The 14,155-nt window shown below is 59.3% G+C and overlaps 1 protein-coding gene across 1 annotated transcript in view; it reads right to left on the bottom strand.

Moving 5' to 3' along the window:
- The window catches only part of RBM19 (RNA binding motif protein 19), a 120,084-nt gene that overhangs the window by 25,832 nt on the left and 80,097 nt on the right, over window positions 1–14,155 (bottom strand). Inside the window, exon 22 of the mRNA XM_046025706.1 lies at window positions 6,760–6,865. Within this exon, the coding sequence (XP_045881662.1) occupies window positions 6,760–6,865 (106 nt within the window). The remainder of the gene's footprint in view (window positions 1–6,759; window positions 6,866–14,155) is intronic.

Genomic DNA, 14,155 nt, shown 5'->3' with positions numbered 1-14,155 from the left:
CTATGGCACTCACAATCCCAGAAGCAAGCTCTCAGCGTGTCCTGCCAGCACGCGGGAACTGATCCCCAGGATGAGTTGGGCTCCTAGTACAGGACTGGGGGAACCTACTCGGCACCTCGGTCCTTCGCAAGTGGGGAACCCGGGGATCTGAGGACAAGTTTCTCGGAGAGACAGCCGGGGCCTTGGTTCTCGTCCCTCTCCCACGTTCATCCACACAATTCCATCCAGTTCAACTCGACGTCCCCAGAGGACCCACCATGAGCTAACGCTCCAGTGGGGGACACAAAGGTGAGGCACCCCCTCTGACTGCTGGAGAGGTAAAGGAACCAATGCCAGGTCACCGATGGTCGGAAGCCACCAGGCAAAGAGGCGGCATGGCCTGCTAATAGCCTTGGGCTCCAAGAGGGGCCCGTGGCGTGGCCTGGATGCCTTCCTGCTTTGTGACCAGACAGGGCACCTCTCTGGGTCTCCCTTTCTCACTGCGAAGTGGGGGCACCCTGACCTCCTGCGGCTGCCGAATAATAAATAAGACCACGACGATTCATTTCCCCCAGTGCCCTGCCCGTGGTAAGAGTCTGAGTCCTGATCCCGTTTAGCCGTTGGTAGCAGAGCTTTCCAAAAGTTACCAGTGGTGCTCCTGGAGGGGACAGAGTCGCCCAGGTCTGAAGGGCGGGTCGGTTTTCCTGGCTTACAGGGACTGACTGCCTGATGTGAGGGAAAGACTCTGGAAGCTGACCTTCACCCAGGGGCAGGCCTGGAGGGAGGGATGGGCAGCACTGCTTATCCCCTGGAGAGGAATGAAGGGTGCCCTCCTGCTAAGCTGAGAGGGGCCTGTCCCGACCCTGACTTGTCAGCTCGTCAATGTGTTGGTGGAGCCTGACTCCCTGCTTTGAAACGCAAGGCTTGGGATTCCAACGTGCTTTTACCTCTGGGTTCCAACCACGGGAACGAGGCAGAGCCCTGCGAATGAGACACAGGCATGATGGTCTGCACCTCGTGTACCTGCCTGGACAGGAAAGTGGGGACCAACCCCTATTCCTGAGTTGGCTTGCAGTTAACCTGTCTGGGGACGAAGAGCATCCGAGAGCCAGGCAGCAGTCTTGACCCTGGGGGCCCGGCCCATTCTGACCCCTGCTGCTGCCCTTTCTGCGGTGCCACGTGGCAAGGCCCAGGCCGGGCCCTTCACCTTCACGGCTGCCTCGGGGAGGCGGTGTTAACTCCGACGTGCAGATGGACAAGTAACCTGGGGTTCGGGGATATGAATGACACCCCTCGTCTGCGTCCACGGCCTCCTCATTTCCATGGGGCGATGGCCTCTTCGGACCCTGCTGCGCTCCCGCAGGCCCCACGGAGGCTGTGTTCTACTCCCCTCTTCCACTTAATTAAGCAAACGTGTGCTGAGCGCACACCGCGGATAATCTGACGGCGATCATCGTTTATGGGGAGGGTGAGACGGCTCAGCCCTGTGCGGGCCGCACCGGGCACCTGGCACCGAGCCGGGCATCCCCACCCCGAGGAGCCCCATCCGGCTCCCTCACGGTCCGCCGTCCCCAGCACCGGGCTGGCTTCGGAAGAGTCTGCAAGGTGCCAGCATGGGTGTGGCCGGGCCCGATGGGGGTCCCCGACCAAACCCTCAGCAGCAGCCCAACCCTGGGGCGGTGGGGGGGGCACGGGTCCACGTCGCCCCCACCCCCTTCCCCAGCATGGTGCCGAAGCGAGACGTGGGGAGGGACACAATAACTGGTGCGCCCCCACAATTAAAGCCGTGGTTGTTTACCACGGAGAGAACAGCTCTGCCTGCCAACACCAGCCGCCATCACGTCTCCCTACTGCCGGCTCCCCCCAAGTGTTTATTTAAGCCAACACATTGCTCTGCTAATTGGATAACATTCCATGTGAAAATAGACCTTTTAAAACAACAGCAGCGGCGGCAAATAAAAACAGCTGCAACTGCAAAAGTACAAAGGCGCGGCGGGCTCGGGAAGGGAAAAATTAAAGGCGCATGCATGGGAAAAAAAATTAATATTCTGGTTTCTAGGCTGCGGGTCCGCTCTTCCCATCCTTTTCTCCCGTGGGACCAGCCTGCTCCGGGCAAAGACAGAGGAGGGGGTTGCTGCGGAAGAGAACCCCATTGGCTACTGGGGGCCCTCTCCGAGGCCAGGCTGCTGTCGGGCTCGGGGGACTGGAAGCTGACATGCATGCTGATGGGGCTGATATTGGGGGGCTCACTCCTTCTCTAGGGGTGGGGGGCTCATTTTAGCCTGGGTGTTCTCCCAAGAGATGCTCTGCCCCCCAGCCCCACCGGAACGTCTCTAACTGGCAAGATCTCTCTGCTGGGAGCTGGAGAGAGGAGGGGCTGGCACTCAGCGGAGGGCGGTCCCTGGATGTGTGGGCTTCAGCATCTGGTCAGCACATGGACCGGCTCTGCCCCGTCCCGGCTGCATGACCCCGGGGCCAGTGACTTGACCCCCTTTGAACCCAGTGTTCTCAGGTGTCAAATGCCACCCACCACCAACTTCCTGGAGTCCTGGGAGGATGGAGAGTGACAAGTGTGAATGCCTAGCACCCCCCCTGCCAAAGACAGGCTTTGAGAAATTGACGGTTTTGATCGATGCCAAGATGCTACCCTTCTAGAAACATCAGGGTGGCTCCTGAGACAGAGAGAGAGCATGAATGTGCGCTAGACTCAGGCCACCCAGGGAAGACCATGTGGAATGGTTCGAGTCCTTGACTTCAGTCTTCCTTCGTCAGCCTCCGTCCCTCCCGCTCCCCTCCACCTTGAGAGGGAAGTTCTTCGAGAAACAGCTCATCACCCTGGAGTTTTAGGGAACACGGGCACTTCCAGAAGGACTGACACTTACTGCCCCGGATACCGAGGGCCAACAAGCATCCTAGGATGGGGCAATGTGCCAGGTTGCTGAGCTTTGACGAAGGGGATGGGTCTCCTGCATAGCACCCCGGCCCCGGAGCCTGGCTGGAAGCCAGGCCCCCACAACCTGGGCTTCTGGTTGATTCCCGGGGATCGATCCATGGGATTCGGTCCACGGGGATCAGTCCACGGAGCTCTGCAGCAGCTACACAGATGGAGCTCGGTGGCTGTGCAGAAGGAGTGATGCAAACTTCCCGCCCCGTTCCCGGGGCTGCTGCAGGCTGGGGCAAGACGATGCGGTGTGCCGTACAACACGTGTGTGCACGTCACACACGAAGCCGGCACGGTCGGCCACGGGAGCCTCTGGCTATTGTCATCAGTTGCCTGGTTACCCCGAGCTCTGCCACCACAGCCTCTGTGGAGCCTCGTGCTAGGATTCTTTCCAGTTTGGGGGTGTGTGCTTGACCCAGAGGAGCCTGATGGATGACAAAGTCCCTGATCACATGCAGGGTGGGACATGGTGTCACGCAGAGAGGTCAGAGGACTCAGTGCTGGGCACAGGGGCGGCACAGACGGGTGCATGTTGGGGCCCCAGCAGACAGCGGTGCTGAGGGGGTGCCTCTAGGGACTGACCAGGCCTAATTCTCTCCTCTGCCAGGTGGCGAATGGGCTGGTTGATGCTGGGGAAGGAGCACTGGACTGGGAGCCGACTCAGCTGGATTCGGACCCCAGCCCCACCCAGAAACCATCAGTTCTTCGGTTGCTTTTCAGACTCCTTACTGTGCAGTCCGCGTTCGTGACCCCCTCCTGCCTCTCCCTCGACCCCCCGATCTAAGCACTGCCCAGGCCTCCAGGGGAGGCTCCAATGCCGTGTTCAAGAGTTTCTGATGCCAAGAGTGACGACCTCCATCTCCACAAGGGCATCCAGCCAGGCAACGGGAGTGAAACCACGGGAGGGATTCGTGTGGGTCAGGGATCAGTGGAGCCCTGGAAAGGCTTCTAAAGGAGGTCTCCTTCCTCAAGGGCTTCCGAAGGAGGAGAGCCACATGGGAGAAGCCCACTGGGGGAACTGGGATTAGGCAGGCAGGTTCCCTTAGCATTCCCGCAAATTCCTTCTGCGGAAGTAAACCGAGATCTCAGGGTGTTCTGCTCAGTTGAGGTCTCCCTATGGCCTCGCGCTTCCTCTTCAGCCTCACACCCACCCTCGCGCTGGCTCGACCCGCACCGTGGTCGGAATTCTATTCACCAGCGTGCGGTGCGCACGGCTCTCTGGGTCAGCGGCAGACGCTAAATGTGCCACTTGGAAAACAATAAAGTTCTTCAGACAGACACGGAGAAGGAGAGGGAGAAGCAGCTTCCCCAGGAGGCAAAAAGAGCAAAAGGCTATCCGCAGGGAACACACGCTCACTCCCCGTGGGTTCACACCTCGGGAAAGGCCGGCTCGTAGGGGGGCAGCCGTAGGGGAGAGCTGCTGCAGGGGGACGCGAGGGCCACAAGTGGCCCCAGAGCCTGGCTGGCCGCCTGTCAGAGCCAAGGGGCGGGAGGACCCAATCCCGGAGGGGCTGCCGGTCGAGTCCTCCCTGTCCTCAGCTGCCCTTTCTCCTCCTGGAGCCCACGATGGGAGGCGGGGTAGGGGTGGAGGGGGAGGAGCCCCTTGCACGAATCCCTAGGGCTGGGCTGGTGGGCCTTGGGAAATAGCTTCTGAAGCCCGGCTCTGGTGACAAAAGCTGCCCAGCCGGGCACTCGCCCTGCCCCATCTAACTGAGGGGCCCCTTCTGTCCCAGGGATCCCGGAGGACACAGCTGACCCGACCATGTCCTGGCGATGCGGCACACAGAACGGGAGGCCAGGAGCCCGAGCCTGGTCTGACCTTCGAGCCCCAACAGCCACGTCCGTTCTGACAGCAGCCTCTGCCCCGGAGACAGGTGGCTGAGACGACTGCCTTCCAGCTACGGGGCTCGGACACCTCTTCTGTCCGTTCTGTCCCATCCCTCCTCCTCCTTAGATCGGCGCCCTCGTCACCACCTTCCTCCTTGTTGCAGCTAACAGACGGAGCTCCCAGGGCCAGCGCCTTCCTAAGAACACCGCCCCATCTGAACTTCATGACAACTGGATGAGGAAAGCCCTATCACCGTCTCACAACCGAGGCCCACAGAATGCAAGGCACTTGCCCCAGGTCACACGACAGGTAGTGGCGGGGCTGGCATTCCAACTCCGGCAGGACGGCTTCTGAGTCGTGCTGTAATGAGCCCCCTTGGAAGACACAGCTCTTGTAGGTGGGGAGTAGATTCCCCCTCCTCTTCTCCCCCGCTCACGATCTCACGCAGGACCCCCATTACCAGACAGGCGACAACAACAGCTCAGCACCCTCCCTGTCCAAGCCCTCAGAAGCCTAGAGCTCGATGGAAGGCCAGGGAGAAAACACCGCCCTGGGCTTCCCTCCCCTCCAGCTGGGACGAAGGCACAGCGGCCCTCGAGGCGGCAGGGCTGGAGGGCACGGCGAGGCAACGACTCTCTGGGCTCCAGCGCAGCATGCCAGGGTCTCACGCATGCCGTCCGCTCGTGCCCTGCGAGGCCGGGACCTGGTTCCCACTGCCGTCTTACAGCTGAGGAACCTGGGGTGTGGGGCAGGCTCGGGAGGCCAAGCCGCCGACAGGAAAGCGGTCTGGATGGCTGCCCTCTGCGACTGCCCTCCGAGCCAACACGGGTCCCCCAATGCGGGTCCCTGCTGACAGGAACTGAGGCCAGGCAGGGCCTGTTGCACACAGGGGGTGCTGCCCCTGCTGCCACGGACAGGAGGCAAGGGAAAGGCTGCCAGCTGAGAAGAAAGGGGAGCAGATGTCCGGACAAATGCGGCCACGTGTCAACAAAACAGGCACTTGAGTTCAAGACGCCGAGACAAAGGTGGCTGGCAAGGCTCCCCGAGGTCCCAGGAGTGCCCTCTGTGCCTGTGCGTGTTCCCAGGGCCCACAAAGGCTGCAGCTGCGTCCCTGAGATGTCACCTTTGGCTCCACCCACCGGGCCTCTGGTGACGGCAGCTCGCTAAAAGCCAACGGGTGATTCTAACCAACACCCCTGCTTTCCCGAAGGACACCTTGTGACATGAGGAGGGGATCCCGCCTGTCGCTTCACCGTACCCTTGAGGAAAGAGGAGGCCAGTAGAGGGGAAAGGCACAGGCTCCTGAGGGAGCCCCCAGACATAGCTGGACCCCTGATCACACCGCCTTGGCTCCCCCATCCCACACCTGCTGCTGGGCTGGGCCCCGCACCCACAAGAGCGACCCCCACTCCCCTACCCAGCCCCGTGCTGCCCCGTGCCCCAATCCGAGAGGCTGCCTTGTTTCCAAAGCGAAAGATTGTCTCCAAGGAGCCTGGAAAATTCTGTACCCGTGCTTGTACACATGCCTGGGATGACCTCACCTATAACTGGCACAACGGAGAGGCCCTGTCCACGAGTGGGAAGCTGAGGGGAAACACGTGTGGGTCCCTGTGGACATGTCCCCATTCCCAAGTGCTGGTCCCCGGCCCCTGCCACGCTGCACGGCCTCTCCCATGCTATTTGCCTCCGGGCGCTCGTGACCAGGGAGCTCTGTCTGAGCTGGGGAGGCCTGGGAAGCCCATTGGCCTCCCTACTTTGTATCCCCAGTTTCCTGAGAATGTCACTTTGGGGAGGGACGGAGGGCAGGGGACACAGAGCTGCCCCTTTCTCCAAGCACAAAACCCAGGGCCTTTTTCCCCCGAGAGAGTTGCACAAATTAGCAGGGTCAGGGAATAAGCAGGAGAACCACACGGGGCAGTGACAAGCCCTCATCCGTTAAGAGGTTTAGCTGCTTCTCCTACTAAGGGCCCAGAACAGAAGGGGGGGTGGGCAGGGGAGGGCTCCGTCTCACCTTTGCATCCTGCTTCGTGAGGAAGTCCACGAAGCCAAACCCCCTGTGTGTGCCCGTCCCGGTCATCTTCTTTGGCAAGCGTACGGTCTTCAGCTCCCCGAAGGTGCTAGAAACAAAAGGCAAAACGCAGCAGCTTAAGAATGGAGGCCTGCAAAGGGGCTGGGGTATGTGTGGGAGGGCAGGACCCACTCTCACACACGAATCCTTTCTGGTTAGAAGTACTTGAGGGGGCACACGCGCGTGTACACACACACGCACATGCACGTGCGTGCACCATACAACAGGGTTGCCTCCCCACTGGCCAGCACATGCTCGGGGCCATGACTGTTCTCCTCTTCCCTTTCAGATTCCAGCCATCACGCTGTGCAGGGAGGGATGATCGGGTTGGAGATGCTGGCGAAGAATGTTTGGTTTCTCTCCGACAGGCTGGCACACTCGGCCTCCCCTTGCCCGTGGGCCTATCTGGCAGGGGCGGGGGTTGGGAGAATGCAGCCCTGCACACGCGTGGCCAGGGCACAGGGCTGCTCATGTGCACAAGCCTGGGATCCGGACGCCGAGTCAGCGGGTCTCCTGACCTGAATCCGCCCGCATGGCTGCGCTGAGCACACGGCAAGCCTGCGTGGAGCGAGCAGGATGAGCCTCTGCTCCCGGCCCCGGGCCCCGGGATGTTTCTCCAGTGCTCCGTGCCGGAACGACACACAGCTACTCCCTCTAAACCCCATGTCCCCTCCCTCTGGGCTATAGCTTCTATATCTGCAAAGTCGAAGTCAGGCAAAGCTTTGGAGGAGAAAATGGCTTGGCTCCCCCTGGCAGGGATCAAACAGGTAAACACAGCTTGGACCATCCCCTGCCCTCTCCCCCACCCTCTCCTCCCAAATCAACGTTCGAGAAATTCCCGGACAAAAGGATCAGGCCTCTCTGGCTCTCCCGTCTCGCTCCCCCCACCCCAACCCTATCCCGATGTCCATTTATCAAATATCTATGCACAAATTGCTGCGGATAAATATTTAATGTGCACGGGATCTGAAGAGGTGTTATTTTATTTGAAAAGCTGCGCACACTTGCGGGTGGCTGGGCACACGGCGCACACGCTCAGCGGCCGAGGATGCTTCGGGGCCAAAGACCGATTGGGTAAAAACACAGTAAAGGCCGTAAGCTCTCGTGAAATCATATAAGCTAAATCCGAGGCGCGAACCCGGAGCCCCACCAGCATGACCAGGCATCTGCCAGCCCAATTTCCGAAGGCAGGATGGTGTGTAAATGTGGCATTATGATTCCTCAAAATGAATCCGCACGTCTCTCCTCGGAGCTCCCCCAGCAGCTCCCCCTAGGCTAGCGAGGAGGCTGGCCTCCCCGGGAGGGGAGGGGCCGGAGGGGGTAGGCCTCAGAGCCCTGTCAGTCTTCTTAGCCTGGCTGAGGCTCTGGCTCCTTCTGAGGAGGGGGCGCGAGGGGGCGCGGCTGGTGCCAGGAGGCTGGGCAGGTGGGGACAAGCAAGAAGGTGAGGTGGGAGGGCCGGCGGAGTCGAGCCTGCAAAGCCTGCTTTATTCTGCCACCTAAAGGCCAAAGCGTCCCATGACACGCACTGCCTCTTCCTCTGTGGGAGCCGCGGCCAGAGAGGGCAGTGGCCAGAGGAATTTCCAAGTAGGCTCCTTCAGGCAAACGGTCTGTTGGCTCCGGGTTTTTCAGAGAGATGTGGGGACCGCAGGGATGTTGCGTCTGATGGCCAGGAGGACCCGACGATGACGGTGACGGCACTCAGACTCAGCAGGTAAGAGAAGGCCTCAGCCAGCACCTCCCAGGCCGGGGGCCATGCGGACAAGGGTGTGACGGCCCCGCCCCAGGCTCCTTTGGCTTCACCACTGCTTATTCCAAGCAGCCTTTGCTCACCCCCACCCCCGCCCCGCCCCGCCCCGGGCTGGCCTGAACGGCCCCCCACAGTCAGGGCTCAGCCCGCTTCTCTACTAGGGCCCTGTGGTGTGGACGCCGATGCGCTCTCCACCACTCCGAGGCGGGTGCTCAGTTCTGCAACCGCAGAAACCACATCTATCTTGCCCTTTAGGGGATCCGCAGCTAGGAGCCCGCTGCCCGGCCTGGAGGGGACACTTGGCGACATTTTTGGACTGAACAGACAAGCCCACGGTAGCCCCAGGCCGTAGACGCGACCGCTGGTATGTTACCACCGACATCCCGAGGGCTGTGTTGAGGGGACGTGGCATGGGCCACGGGGTGTGTACAAATAGCACACGTGTTCCTTAGTAGTCTTGCTACCCCCATTTCACGGATGGGGAGACTGAGCTCAGGGAGCCAGCGGTTTAGGCTAGAAAGGGGCAGGTTGAGGACATGAGACAGGGCTTTCCTTCCCCTGAAGTGGTTCGTGGTCCTTCTGTTACCTGGATGCAGACTGGCCACCTTCTGGACTGGGGGTCTCGTTCGGAGGTGTAAAGGCGGAGCGGGGTGGCTGGGAGTGGCCTGCGTGGACTCCAAGGGATCCAATGACTTAGTCAACACCCCACGGCAAGAGAGGGAGACTGAGTCCCAGTTCCTTCCGCTCCTGCCATGTGTGAACCGGCGGCTTCTGCCTGCAGGGATTTCAGTCCTGTCCCTTGATGGTCCCGATGGCCTCTGACCAGATTTCTTCGTAGCCCCATCTAATTTGTGGTGAGTTAGCCGATGTGAGTGTGTACATGAGAGAATGGGGCGGGGGGGAGATGGCCGAGGTGCACTCTTCCCTCCGTAGCACACCACGAGCTGCGGATGCTCTGTGCATGGCAAGCAGCTCAGGGTCCGGAAAAAGGCAAGGAAAATAATTAAAAGGTAGAGAGAAAAGCTGATGAGGAGAGGCTGAAGGCGGTGTGCTCATGTGGCCTGGAGACATGGCATCTCAGAGCTCTGTGGGGGGTGGGCCACGGCAGAGGGGGACCCTGCAGCCACGAGGGACCAAGCACACGGCTCCGGGGCTTCTGTCTCAGGCAGCTGGGGGGCCTCGGGGAGGTCGCAACCCCTGTCTGCACGGCACAAAACACAGCTTCAGAAATCCCGTTATTCTTCAAGGGGACCTGGGAAACGGTCCCGGTGAGCATGTTTCCTCCTTTCCTCTAAGAACAGCACGAGAGAGAGCCAGACCTTGAGGGACAGCTGCAAGATTAGGGTCAGATCTTCGAAGGCGCTTCCCCATGTCTGCAAAGCCCTGAAATGAACGGGCAAGGCTTCGAGACACCATGATTGCTGCCGTGGCACCAGCCACCGATGACCGGGCGCCCGGGGGTGGGGGTGGGGTGCTTGGCCTTTTTTAAACACATCGTTTCCAGGTGTAACAACGGTGGGGCAGCAGTGTTACTGCCTGGATCCCCCAGGGAAGAGAAACCAGAGGCCGGAGCGGCCAGGCGACCGGGACCTGTCCCCCGGCCACCCCTTCCCCAGCCCGAGAACAATGCTGGGAAGGCGGCCGGCTCCGGTTGCTTGTGTGACTGTGCGGGATAATATAAGGCTGGTACTAATGATCTCGGCGCGATACCGAAAGCGAATTAAAAAGCAAAAAAAAAAAAAAAAAAAAGGTTGGGGGGAAAAATCGATGAAGTACCTTTAGCTCCTTGGAGATAAGCGATATATAAATACCAGCCATTACTAAGGTTCTTATCTGACAGTTAGGTCCACAGAGCCATTTTTAAGAGTGGCTTTTGAAGGAAGTTCTGCATGTACCCTCGTCTCTGGGGAGCAGAGGCCGCCAACTGGGGGAGGCCGGGCAGGGCCGCCAGGGGACCAGAGAGGGAGGGAAGTTGCGGGGCACCCAGGAGCTCCCCCGCCACCCAGCCCAGACCCTGCCGCTCGGGGAAGGAGCCGCGTGCGCTCCCCACTGTGTAGATAATAGAAACCACAAAATAGCAATTACTGTATCAGAAGCTGTGAATAAAGAGGACATACCGGGCTTTTAAACACGGCCCTCCTTCCCTCCCCCACCACGCTCACACTTCATAACAAACTCACACCTCACTTTTCCAATTACTTCATTCACCTTGGGTTCACCAATTACTTCCCCACGCCGCAGCCCCACCCCCTCTGCCGCACCCACAGCGCAGGACTGCCGGCACACACCGGTGGGCTTTCCACGACTGGAGTTTGTTGTCACGTTTCTAATTTCTTCCGAGATGTGTAGGGGTGGGAGGGAGCGAGGGGAGGGAGAGGTGGGAGGGGGTGCGAGGTGTTGAGCGAGGCGAGCCAATTATGCCCAGCCCTCGCAAACAGGTCTGGGCATGCAAATCAGGTCTGCACTACAGGCCTGAATGCAGACACAATACGTGTGTGTGTGCGCGCACGTGTGTGTATGTGTGTGCTGTGGGTGCATGTGGGGGTCTCCTCCCTCCACGCTCACTGCGAACCCCCCAATAGGACTCTAGCCCTGGCTGGGGTTTTTGGTTCTGCTCCTGAAAAGGGATGAATCCTCCTCCTGCTCCCCTCCTTGTCTGAAGGGATGGGATCAGGAGAAGAGAGCAAGGGGAGAGGTGAGCGGGAGGCGGAGAGGACCCTCCAGAGATGCAGACCTTGACGGTCGTGCTGCTGCTCTGGTGCCTGGGTTCTGGGGCTTAATGAGCTGACAGGGAGGCTGGCCTGCCCCTCTGACCTGTATGCTGACACCAAGTGAGAAGAGCCTCAGCCCCTCTGCTCCCAGGACCTAAGTCCTGATCACTCTTCTCTTTGGATCTGCCAGAGGAACCCGCAGCCCAGCCGAAGTGCCGAGTCACGTGGGGAAGTTTGTTGGCATGACTTCTCTTCCACCTGCGCTCAATGCACTGCTGAGGGGGAAAAAAAATACCAGCTGTCACCCAAGGGACCCAGAGTCACACAACAGCATGGTCTCGACAAGATAAAGGGGTGGTTTGTGGTAAGAATAAACCCCAGGCTTCTTTCCCTTCCTTCTGGAGGTAAGAAAAAAGGGCTAAATCTCTTGGCAAAAGAAGGCTTTCAAATACACCCCTACCACCAGCACCAATTTTCCGACACACACAGCATATCCATCCGTCCCCCCGGGACTTCCAGGCTGTGGGCCCCCCAGCACGTGGAACATCTGCTGGACACGACCTCCCAATGGCCTTAGGAGCTGGGCACTGCCACTCCCGTTCTGTCAGTGCAGAGAATGAGTCTCAGAAGTCATGGGATTTCTCCAAGGTCACTCAGCAAGTCCTTATGTACCAGGGGGTGGAGCGTCCTGTCCAAGGTCCCACAGGTGGCAATGAGCCGAGAGGGGGTCTAAGCAGGTGGCTTGTCCCCTTGTACCTCTGATCACTCAGTGTTTACAAGCCCTGTCTTGTGCAGCAACAACCAGCCCAACATTCCCTGTGTACCAGGTGCCAGGAGGGAGGCAACTGTGGGTTAGACATCAACCTTGTTCTCAGGGGACACTCGCCTGATGGGCAAGCAGGGTACCCCCCCATCCTGCAGACACAAGAGGACTCTGCAATCAAACCTCTTATCTCGGCCGACTAGGGGCCACAGCTCAGGGCTCCTGATCTCTCCCCTCTGTGCCTACCATCCTACAAAAGGGTCTCCCCGTGAACGTGCGGACCCACCAGTGATTCCCACTAGAGGAGTGAACGTGGCAGGTGGGCAGCTGCTTTGCCTGGTGTCTCGTCTTGTGGCCTTCCTAACAGTCTCCATGCGGATAAGGGCCCCAACTGAGGCTCGGAGAGACAAACTCATTCCCCTATTGTCTACGATAGGTGATTTCCACAGTACACAGAGACGTGGGTGCAGGGCCCAACACCCCAACCTCCCACTTCTGCAATGCGTCCAAAACCAAAGTCTTCGATCAAGCAGGCTTGTCCAACCCTCCGATCTCACACAGGGGGAAAGAAGCTAATTGAACACCACTGGCTTTCCTCCTAATCCCCAAACGGCTGAACTTATGCCTATCTCAGGACCTCTGACCCCACTCTTCTCATGACCTGGACCTCTCCTTATCCTGATGTGCCCACCATCGACTCCTTCCTGTCATTTGATCTCAGTTCAAACGCCCCCCTTTCCGAAGAGGCCGCTCCATCCAATGTTGTTCCCTACCTCACAGGGCACTCTGTCATATCTGAGCACTGTTGGAAATGACCTGTTTACTTGTCTTTCCCCTCTCTGTTCTAGAAACAGAAAGAACACTCCAAGACGGCTGGGTTCTGAGTCCCCGTTGTGTCTGCAGAGTCCAGGCCCGTGCCTAGCACACACTCTCACATTCACTCTGTCATGAGTTTGGCTTTCAGTGTCCCACCCCAGGGCCAGGTCCCTATCCTGACCAAGCACTGGCTACTGGGGCCACACAGTCACATCTGGAGGCAGAACACACAGTCCTTCTGTCCTGAGGTTGCGTCTTCACATACCACAGGTGATTACAGGAGCTTGCGGCCCTCGGGGGAACCGCTCCTTCGAAGGTACCCCCGTGCGTCCCCTCGATTATAGTGCATACACTGCGGCAAACAAACATGAGGCCGGCTCAAGGATCTACCAGGGGTCTAGGAACAGGCCAGTGAGCTTCAGAATCGAGCCCCGCTGGGTCAGAGAAGACACATCTCTGGAGGTTCCCTCCGGACAGCCTCTGCCAAGGGAGCCTGGCCATGGCTGGCCTGCCGCAGCCGGTATCTCCTCCCCCCCCCCCGAAGAAGGCTAAGCCAGGGAGCGTGTGTACCCCGTGGACCGAAGCCTCGTTGGGCACTGGCTTTCGAAGAGGTTTAACCGAGACCGATTTGGGCATGCAGTTTTTTCCTCTTATATTCTCTCTCACTCTCTTTTTAAAGGGTGGCTTTTAGACCGAACTTTTCCAATTACTCACCACTCATCGCGGTGAGAGCCGGATGTGGAAAGGTTACCTCGTTTCCATCAGAGCAATCCTCCCTTTCACTCTGGCCTCTTGGAGGCTGAAAAATGGCCCGGTTTCCAAGAAAGTGAGAAAGGAAGCACGGAGGACAGCATTTAGCTTTTCTCAATAGCCTTTCATGGGGTCCTTTCCAGGCAAGCGTGACCCTCTCATTTTCGAGATGAGGACTCCTGGGGACGAGCAGTTAAATGGTATCTCTGAGTCAGAGTCGGGGCCTGCGTTCCAGGCAGGGCCCACACTCTCTCGAGAGGCTCCCGCAAGGAGGGCATGTGGCCCTGAGGAATGGAAGCTTCTGGCCTGACTCTGCCTTTACCAGCTAGGTGACCCGGGCCGAGTCATTTCCAGGCTGGACTGAAGGAGGAGAGCGACTGAGCGAGCACACGCAGGCACACGCAAGGGGAGTGGAAACCTGCTCTAGGTTCAGGATCCCTGCTCCACCAGAAGGCGCAGGGACCACTCAGCCCCAGTCTGGACGGCCAGCTGGATGCCTGGGTCCGGGACTGACAGCTCTTCTCTTCCTTCTAAACTGTCCTACTCTCTAGA

This window comes from Meles meles, chromosome 12 (genome assembly GCF_922984935.1).
Source record: "Meles meles chromosome 12, mMelMel3.1 paternal haplotype, whole genome shotgun sequence".
Taxonomy (NCBI): domain Eukaryota; kingdom Metazoa; phylum Chordata; class Mammalia; order Carnivora; family Mustelidae; genus Meles; species Meles meles.
The sequence above is the reverse complement of the archived record's forward strand: the minus strand, read 5'-3'. Positions and strand labels throughout refer to the sequence as shown.